A 10,796-nucleotide genomic window follows, 5' to 3' on the forward strand; every position below is an offset into this window, starting at 1 on the left:
CAGGGAATTTTCTGTTGCTATTGAAGGTGTGATTCTCTGAAGCCATTTGGAAACAACCTAGGTTCTCAGCAGCAACACATCTACCCTGTACTATGTCAAAGCACATCAAATGGTTGGCATTCCAAACCTCAAACAGGTTATTTCTCATTATGCGAACACATAATGAAAGGATGTGGGCAAAGAATAGAAGGTAAATTGGAAGCTGACTTCTGAATTTATTAGCCAGCAGTACTGGACTAAAACAGTCATGCTAATTTCAAGAGACAGTTCCAAAGTGGTTCTCAAGAGAAAGGACAGGGTATTTTTCAAATATTTGTTCAATGGGAATGGACTGGGCTTGCCAAAAATGACTTTTTATGCTGGCATGTGATCTCTTAGAGGGAAGTCAGCCTGAGTCACTGGATACATCAAAGGTAGAGTCCAGTGAATGGAATTATGCAGGCTGTGTGAACAAGCCAGATACCTGCATTCATCTGCCCACTGCTGGGATTCCAGCCCTCCTTTTAATTATATTAAAGCAGCTGGTACCACTGGTTACTGAAGTCTTCAGATTACCTTGATTGCTCGGTCATTATCTCTAATCAGCTGCTTCTTCTCATCTTCAAACTTCTGCATCACATCCTGGAGCCGCCTTTCTGCAGCAAGCTGCTGCCGGCTGTTCTCCTCTTTCAGAGAGGAAATGGTTGTCTGAAGTTCTGCTATGATCTAAAATGAAAACAGCATGCTATAGCTTCAGATTCTTCAGTGAGAGGCACCTATTTTATATGTATTTATGCTTAACAGAAGAAGGGATTTGGCAAAACGCTAGTCCACAAACTAAATATTTTCAATTAACATATCACACACTCTAGTGCCTGAAATTCCACACAATAAAAGACTATAATAAAACTGTGAATGGTGAACAACTGCTGAACCAAATATACTTGGAAGCCACTTCCACTATAACATTCCACAATATTTACTCATCAGAGGAAAGAACATCTGTGATCTCAAAAATATGGAACGTGTCAGAATTTCTTTTACTGAGAAGCATACTTATTAGAGTGAAAACAACTATTTTGCCTTTCATGATACTTTGAACTATAATAACCAAAGAAAGTAATAAACAGAGTTCATTCTTCATAGTTACCTAATTCTACACCATCATTTTTGAGTGTTTACTAATGTTTACATCTTGTGCTAAGCACTTGAGTTTCTGTGTCATTTACTACTGTGAGACAAGCATTATCATGGCCCACCTTTTACAAATGGAGAAACAGAGGCATAGAAAGAGGTCAAAGATTTTATATGGCTGAAGATGACATCCACCCAGGAGACAGGCAGGATTTGAACCGTGCAGACAGACTGATTGCTGTATAGTTGATTCCTCTTAACTAGCTACTCTTTGCCTTTCTTTTAAACAAGGTTTTGGCATTAAAGAGTTTATTAGGATATAGCTCCAAATAGGTGGCTTTCTTCCTAACTGATATATGTTCATGAAAGTTTGTTTTTGGTTCAAAAGAGTCATTTCAGAGACTCCCATAGCATTCTCTACATTTGAGAATTAGTTCTCTTCCATCACTGAGTTCCCTCCACGTTCCCGAAGTAAATCTGATGAGGGACCTTTTTATTTGACAGGTTTACTGAGAGAATTGCTCTTCCTTTGGGTTGGATGCACCCATTTCCTTTCAAATTCAATAGCGATGCCCTTTTAAAAGCAGGAAATGGTGGCTTCTTCTAATGAAAAAAGGAAGTTAGTTCCAGGTTAGAATATAATGCTGTTGGTGAGAAACACTGGACAAGTTAATTATCTCCCTTGAAGCTCAGTTTTCCAACTATTATTTGATGATAAAACTAGATTACAGAGTTATAAGGCAATAAATAGAAACTGTCTGGAGTCTTCCAGATGCCAAGTCTTAGAGAAACATTAGTTGTTACTAGTGACATAAATATTTACCAAAAAATGGAACATTGATGCTTTTAGAAGTGAGCAAACTCACTATAACAAAGTTTAACACTTAGAATTTATAAATATTTTAAGACAATTGTGTAATAAATGACAAAATATGTTAATATTTTTAAATGCAAACTTGAACCTTCTGCTATGAGTAGAGGAATTCATTTACTAGGAATGAAGATGTTTTCATCTGTTTTCTGAATTCTGATTAAATGGTTTCATTCTGGCATCAATTCAATGAATTCTCATAGCACTTCTATGAAACAGGGAAGGTTAAATTCTTAGAGTAAATGTCAAAATCTGAGGCACAGAATAATCAGCCCACTCACAGTCACAGAGCAAGAGGAGCCAGAGATAAGAAAGAGCCAGAGTTCCTTGGCCCAACATGAAACTTAAGATTGATATTTTATAGGAACACGGGGCCAAATAGTAAAAATAACTTAATATTTCAATGACTATTGCAATGTTTCAAGTTGAGTAAACTAAAACTTGGTAGAAGTGATGAGTTTAATTCTGTAATGTGTTCAGTGTGTGCGTGTGTGCGTGTGTGTGTGCTTAGTTCTATGCAATTTTATCACATGTATAGATTCATATACCCACTATCACAATCACAAAATGCATTTTTAAGGCACAAAGTAGTTTCGTATTCTTTACAAAATAGTAAGTTTTAGATTAGCTTTTAATTGACCAAGACTGAAGATAAAAATATCTGGGGGCTTTCCAAATGACCATGAGGACATGAGACATGGATCTCTTCTTTTCAAAAGATTTATGACAAAAGTACATCAAAAAGAAATAAATGCAGGTTTTGGGAGGAGTGATGAGCAAAGACCAGGATGTTCTGAGGAGAGCATGCTTTTAGAAAATGAAACCTTACATTCTCGGGGGAGGGGGGATTATGAGATTCCTTTGGGAAGATAATGAGATTATCTTTGGAAAGTTATTTTTAAAATTTATGAAGATGATACAGGGAGAGTGTCAAAACACTTCAGGTGAAATACCTTGTAAAGATAAGTAGATAAACTGTTTGATAGACTGACAATAATATAGATTTAGAGAGGTGACTGAAATATGGATAATTTTAAAAACAGATTTGAGATTTACTTGAAGATGGAGAAGTAATCACACTAACCAGATTAACATGCTTTAGGTGAGGAACAAAACTCTTGGTTGCAGACCTAGAGTATAAGACAACAGACTCTTCACCTTAGCTCAGTGCATATAACTGGCACTCGATAAAAGCTTAAGTGGTGGAACTACAATCATAGTAAATAAGAAAAAATAACTCCCTGGCAAATGATATTGAGCTAATCTAGTCTTTTCATAGAATAATGTAAAACGTTTCCGAGAAAAATGAAAACTAATCTATACAATCCGAATCAAACCCCATCAGTTTTGATCGAATCATATAAAAAATCATGAACCAAAATGCCACCACTCAACTAACTGTCTACCCTGTATTAGCTTCAGAGAAAAAAGTGCATTAGAACATTTCCATATGGATATGAAAAATTAATATTTTAGAAAGCAAAAGGAAATCTATTTGGGGCTAATACTGTAAGCAACTTAACCAAGAAAGCTGTAAGAGTTAATCATTATTGTTAAGCAATTTCTCATTTGCATAAATGTTAACAGTCTTATTAGGTCTTAAAAATAACTACAGGATTCTAAATAGAGGTTAAGATTTCATTTTTAACTCTATTGTTTTTCAGATCACAGTATAGTTTGAGATTTTTATAAAACTCTTCTTTAAAATACAGTAGACAAGGCATGCTTGGGAAGGCTTGGCAAACATTGAAGACCCTCAGGAAATGAGTGGAAGAGGGGCATATCTTCCTTCCAGTCGCCACCCTGGAGGGTGACATGAAGGCTGGGGGCACGTGGGACACGCGGCTCATGCGCGGGCATCAATCTGCATCGGCAGGAGGGGTGTGGGGCAGTGCGGGGGAAGCCAGCCCCTTGGCAATGGGGGGCTTGGCTGGCATTCAGCTTCAGTGTTCCCCACAGCTACCTGTATTCCTGCAAAGTGGCAATGTTTTTCTTTGAAAAATGGCCACCGGGGAAGTCAGCTGAGTGGGGAAAACTGCATGAAAGATGAAAAGGCAAGGTTAATATGTAATATTAAGATTAAAAAAAGAACAAATATGTGATTCTGAGGGAACTGTATTTGGGAGTGTGCCCAGAGATGATGCAAACATTGCCATCACGTGAACACTGAGGATCCCAGAAGGGGCACAGTCCTGGCCCTGCCGAGGGCTTAGCATACATGGTCTACTAGGTCTAAAAGCTTGATAAAATCTTAAAGATTAAGTAACTTCCTTTAAGGGAGGAAGATATTTAAAATATTTTCCAAATTAACCTGATGATTTCCTAGGCACCAGTGTATTCATTACTAATGCATTCATCTTACTACTTTTTTTTTTTTTTTTTTTGAGAGAGGGATTTTTAAAAATCTGATAAACAGTTACGCAGCTTTGCTCCTGGCATGCTCCTCAGCTTAGATATGTGTTAAGAGATTCCAGCAAACCATCACTGGAAAACAGCAAGTCAGTCCACAGGTCTGTTTCATAATGTCTATTTTCAAACAATCTGTTTCTCTGAACTGACTAGATTATAGACCGGTATTTTTCAAATGCCAGTTCACAGACAAATAGACACATATATTTATATGCATATAAATACTTATGTGTATTTAGAAGTGAGCTAACAAAATATTCGTAATGTAAGAAGGATGGACTTTTATCATGTTTCTAAGATTTTTTTCTGTTTTTGTATTGCACTTTTCACTTATGAAATGACGGGTAAAGGACATGATAGTTGTTACTGATTTTTCCTCCTCGTCTCCTTCATGTCTTTATGTGGGAAAATATTCAGCGACCCCATGCCTCTCCAAACTTTGGAGGGAGACTTCACCGATCCTTGAACACCCAGAAGTGTATTTAAAATAAATAATTTCTTGCTCCTTCCATACCTGTGTCATTCTTTGCTCCCTCCCTTTCTTTTTCTACTGCAATTTTAATATGCTCCCGGAAAAACTAACAGTTATTAAATGCTTTACCATGTAGCAGGCTCTGTACTAAGCACTTTTTTGGCATTGGATCACTTAATACTTCACACTGACCTATGAGGTAAGTGCTACACCCCCATTTTACAAGTGAGGAAGCCGAATTCCAGAGAGGGCAGGTAACTCGCTCAAGGTCACAGAAGCGGTGGGACTGGTATTCAGATTCAGGTCTGCGGACTCCAAAGCTTAGGCTTTTTTCCACACTAACTTACATCTAATTTGCTTTAATATGGACTAATCAGGCTTCTTCACACCTTCCTTCAGATAAACTTTAATACTCCTGTTTACGCTCTAGATCTTTAAGCATTTTTATTAGCTATCTTATATCTCACTTTCGGTCTGCCTCCCCCATGCAATAGAAAGGAAAATGAGCAGGATGTAAGGGAATGCCAGCTGGGTGGGTTTTTTTTGGTTTGTTTTCCATGTTTTAATTTAACTTTTGGACCCAGAAGATGTCTTTTGATTATAAGAATCTTTCTCAGTGGATTAAAAAGGATATTTCCCCATGTTCTTTCCTGGAATAATGGCAATCAAGACCTCATCGTCATCTTTTAAATAAACACAGAAGTCTTCTCTTAGAGACTTTTTGCTTTCCTAATGGGGTGTGAATTATACAATACATGTGCATTTTAGAAATAATTATAGAACCTAAGAAATTTCATAATTATCAGCAGTCTTGCCATATTAAAAATGTGAGGGGTTGGGCCAGACTGGTGGTGTCAGGTTAAGGGTTTCCGTTCCAAAGTCAGATACAGGTTGGGTCCTGGCTTAGTCGCGTGGTCACTTGTGCGACCTCACCTCTCTGAGTCTCAGTTTTCTCAAGGGGAAAAATGGGGCCACTAAGAGTTCCTAACCCCAGAGTTACTGTAAATGAAGACTGAATGAGTCAATAGGATTAGTGCCCCATAAAATTCCTAATTTTATTAACATTTTGTTGTCCTGTTGCTATTACTAGCACTGTGCAGGAACCCATAAAAAGGTAAATAAATTTCAGTTTACTGCCACATATCACAATACACATGGCAAAAATACTCAGAGAAGCTGATTTAAAAAATCATTAGATATGATGCTTGCAAAATGAAATGGCTTAATCCACCCATCAGATGGAAATTAGTGTGTATTCCAGAATTACTCATATGCCTAAGGAATGCTTGGGATTCCCCGGATGACACTATGGGAGTCATTATAGCAACTTTTCCAGAAAAAGGACTCTGAGCATCATACGTCAAGTAGAGACAAGCATTTCATTTTTGGTCCTCTACTAAAACTACCATAGCAACAACATACAGCAAGGTATGAATTATAATTCTTCTTTTCCCCCAAATGAGTCTATGGTTGGCTGCTAATTTAAACCCAGTGTATTTGCCATGTTGAGTTTTGCTGTTAAGCAGTCTTCAGGTGAAGCAAAATGGAATTCTACAAAAAAGCCCAGATGGTATCAAACTGCTGACATCACAAATGTAGGTGTGTACATCTCCCGCCCTTGTGAAATATGTTTCAGCCTGGGCTTGTTCAAGTACACGGGCTGGTTTTACGACATCTGGATGTGTGTGTGTGTGTTGGTTCAAATGGTTCAATATGCCTAATTTAAAAAAAAAAAATTAAGACCGAAAAGCGTATTTTATTTATCTATATATCCATAAAAAATATACTAATCTACACACACACACACACAAAATGGAAAAGAATTCAGTTTAACTCTAAAGTACAAATGCTTTTATGTGTAGGTTTCTTTCTTCTTTGTTTTGGTTTTGCTTTTTTTTTTTCCTTTAACATTCTTACCTGTGAAGATTTGGCAAGCTTCTGAGTATATTCCTTCTCAATCTGCTTGAGCCTGTTGTTGGCCTGAAAAACACACGAACACAAACACACACACACACACAGTGACCTGTGAGTTTGGTATCTCTTCCACATGCCTATCACCAGGCAGCTGGGATGGCTGCCAGCTGCACCGCCCTTCTGGGGCGGCCAGAAAACCACAGGGCTTGTCTTTGATCTAACGCCAACTATTCATCACTTAAAAAGCAAAAAGCAAAAGAGAAAAAAAAAAAAAAAGATCTCTCCTGCCAATTATTAGACAAACACAGACTTCTGTGGAGAGAAAGAGAAAGGGAGGAGAGACAGAAATAGACCCAGCAGAAGTGTGAGGGCTCGGAGGGGGAGCAGGGAAAGGGAGAGGACACGAGGGGACAGGGAATCGGAGGCGGAGGAAAAGTACAAGGGAAACGTAATACCCTTTCCCTTAGTTTAAAGATGAAAGAGCTAGATGCTCCTGGACGGAGGCAGACAGATTTTCAGATTTACTGAGCAAAGATTTGACTCACTACTCTGCCTAACACAAGAACACTTTTTTGAAGTGACAAATGTATCTAAATCAAACCACTTTTTTTATGCTCCGGAAGTAGGGTGGCCTTCCCAGAATAAGTCCACCTTCCTTAGAACTCTTATTATCGCCTGTGCCACCCGAGTTCCGATCCTTTGTGTGTGACCTGCTTTCCCGCTCTCTGGAAGCCTTCAGGATCTTCACTTTATCCTTAGAGCTCAGAAATGTCAGAGCAACATGCCCTAGACTGGGTTTTTTTTGTTTTGTTTTGTTTTTCATCCATTGTGCAGGCAGTAAGTGTCCTTCATTTCTAGAAAGGGGTTTGGTCATTACTCTCCTAATTTCCTCTCTTTTTCCCCCCCCAGTTTGTCTCTTTCTCTCGTCTCTGTCTGTCCCTGCAGCTCTGATTACTGGACCTCTCAGCTGTATCATCCCTTTTTTCTTCTTGTTTCTACTTTCCATTACTTTGTCTTTGTGATCTTTTGTAGCAATTTCTCAACTTTAAATTTTAACCTTTGTATTGGATTTTTTAAAAAAATTCTGCCGTACTCATTGTGATTTCCAAGAGTTTTTGTTGCTGTTCTCTGAGTACCAACTTCACTCCCCTTTTTTACAGATGTGGAAACTTGACGCACAGTAATCTGCCTCAGGTAAGCTGCTCAGCATCACATGTCTAGGAAGTGATGGAGCCAGGACTCGATCCTGCACTGTAAGGCATGGGTGCTTTCCAGCTAGAACACATCGCATATCGCCTCTCATACAATGCCTCCCTATTTCTCCTGAGGTTCTTAATTTCATATATACATGTACATACCCATATGTCTATATCTACACACACATATTTTAATTATATTTCTGCTCTCTAGAGTGTTTTTTTTTTTTTCTTAGTTCATCTTATTTATTTGTCTTGCCAGCCTGGTTTGGTCTCTTTCTCACTTTAGAAACCTTCCTCAATTTTTGGTGATCTTTGGTGTTTTTTCTTATTTAAAGTGTGGCCTTCTAAAAGGGGCAGGCTTGGGGACAGGTGGGTGTCATCACAGGGATCACAAGGGGTCCTGGACTCTCCCATGCCACTATCTGAGTGGACATTCTTCTTGGACCACTTTGCCCAGAGCCGTATCCTCCAGTTTACTACCTGGCAGCACACATCTGGCTGCCAGTGTTTTCAGAAGGGCGCCTAGATGCTCAGGATGGCAATTTTTGTACAATCCTGTTTTTATTTCAGCCCTCAGCTGTTGCTGGCTGCCCTCTCTCATCCCACCTCACCAGAGAGCAAACCAGGGGTGAGGGCAGAGATGGACAAGGAATAAATTCGTATGTGGAAACCCTAATCCTACTGTCATGGTATTTGGGGTGAGGCTTTTGGGAGGTAATTACATCGTGGGGTGGAGCCCTCTTGAATGGGATTAAGGCCTTTATAAGAAGAGGTCAGAGAGCTAGTTCCTTCTGCCATGTGAAGATACAAGGAGAAGATGACAGTCTGCAAGCGAGAAGAAGACTCTTATAAGAACTCGACCATGCTGGCACCCTGATCTCGGACTTCCATCCTCCAGGACTGTCAGAAATAAAGTTTTGTTCTTGATAAGCCACCCAATATATGGTGTTTTGCTATAGAACCCAAGCTGACTGAGACAATAGTCATGTGTTTTATTAATTGAAGTTCAAAAGCAATTCTTTATATATAGAGTTTATCCCATAAATCTCTTTGCATCCATAATCCCATTGAATATACTGGGTAGTTTTGTTTTTTTTTTAATCACAAAACGCTTGATAAAGTATTTGTTGCTTATTTAATAAACACTTGTAGAGCTCCTACCATGCACTGTTTTAAATGCTTTAAAATATTTACTTACTAGAAAATATAAATTTTATATATAAATCTAAAATTATAGTGTCATAAAGATTCCCAGAGACGTTGGTTAGTGGAGGATGGCCTGTGTCTCAGATGCAGTGACTCTTCATGAGTCTATGGCTAGCCAGCCCAGTGCTCTACAAACTCAAGTAGGTCCTTTTACAACTAACTATCCAATTCATTCATCCATTTCAGGCAACTGGGACTACAGCAGCGAACAAAACAGACAAAAATCCCTCTCTACCCGGAACTTCTAACCTAGAGAGTTAACATATAACTTACCAAAGCGATAATATTTTAGATGGTGCAGGTGCTGTGCAGAAGGATAAAGCAAGAGAGAGAGATGAGAGGTGTGGAAACGTAGGGGGAGTTTACAATTTTTAAAACACAGAAGTTAGGGAAGGTCTCAATGGGAGGATGACATGTGAGCAAAGACCTGCAGAAGATGAGGGAGCCATGGTGGACTCTAGGGAAAGAGTGCTCCAGGCAGAAGGAGAGCCAGTACAAAGGCCCTGAGGCAGAGGCAGGCACAGCATGTTCAACGCACAGTGAGGTGGCCAGTGTGGTTGGACAAGATGAGGTCTGAGAGAGAACGAAGGGCCAGATCCTTCACAGTGTGGTAGGCAGTTGTAAGGAATGTGGCTTTTAATCTGAGTGACATGGAGCGTCAGTGAGGAGCTTTCAGTACAAGAGTGACACGGTTTAACTTTAGTATTTATGAGATCACTCTGGCTCTGGTTTTGGGCAAGAATCAAGCAAAGAAGCCAGTTGGAGTCTGTTGCAAATAATCCAGATGGTAACAGACGAGGTGGTGAGAAGTGGTCAGATTTTGAGAAAGATTTCAAAGTAGAACCAATTGGATATGCTTTGTGATAAAAAAGAGATGAATCAAGGATGACTTCAAGATTTTTGTCCTAAGCAACTAGAAGAATAGGGTTGTCATTAACTTACATCAAAAAATCTATGCATGGAATAGATTTGGGGGGAAAGATTAAGAGATAAGCTTTGGACGTATTAAGTCTGGAGATGGCTTTTGGACATCTGTTGTTGAGATGGATATTTGGATATTCACGTCGGGAGTTCAGAGAAGAGGTCTAGGTTAGAAGTATAAATCCAGACATCATCGGTATGTAAGTGGCAGACAGAACTATGCTACTGGATGAGACCTCAAGGCACTGAGTGTATATCAAATAGAGAAGTCTAATGCTGAGCTCTGGGCCTGCAAATGTCAGTAGACTGGAGGAAAGGAAAGTAGATAAGGAGGAAAGTAAACAGAAGTAATAGCTGGAGAGAGAAGAAAATGGGGTAAGAGGGAATCCTGAAGCCAAATGAAGACAGTGTTTCAAAGACTATTAAACTGTGTCAGATTCTACAGAGAAGTCATATCAAGTGAGGACTGAGGGTTTAAGTGTGTAGAGAACATTGGTGATGTGGATACAAGCAATTCTGGTACAGTGGCAAGGAAGAAAGATGGATTAGAGGGAGAGGAACTGGAGCAAATAAGATGATTTCTTCAGAGTTTTGTTACAAAGAAAAAAAAAGAGAGAGAGAAATGGGCTGGAAGTTGCAGGAGAAGTGAGTAAAGAAAGGTCTGTTTATTATTTTTTTTTTTTACAAGATA

General features: G+C 39.0%; 1 protein-coding gene across 3 annotated transcripts in view; it reads right to left on the reverse strand.

Annotated features, from left to right (window-relative positions):
• The window catches only part of CEP112 (centrosomal protein 112), a 373,207-nt gene that overhangs the window by 82,470 nt on the left and 279,941 nt on the right, over positions 1–10,796 (reverse strand). For all 3 annotated transcript variants that reach the window (XM_032457024.1, XM_032457025.1, XM_032457026.1), the window contains 2 exons: positions 6,783–6,845; positions 556–705 (listed from right to left, as the gene is read on the reverse strand). In XM_032457024.1, coding sequence (XP_032312915.1) covers positions 556–705; positions 6,783–6,845 — 213 coding nt within the window. The remainder of the gene's footprint in view (positions 1–555; positions 706–6,782; positions 6,846–10,796) is intronic.

The sequence above is a fragment of the Camelus ferus genome, chromosome 16 (genome assembly GCF_009834535.1).
Source record: "Camelus ferus isolate YT-003-E chromosome 16, BCGSAC_Cfer_1.0, whole genome shotgun sequence".
Taxonomy (NCBI): domain Eukaryota; kingdom Metazoa; phylum Chordata; class Mammalia; order Artiodactyla; family Camelidae; genus Camelus; species Camelus ferus.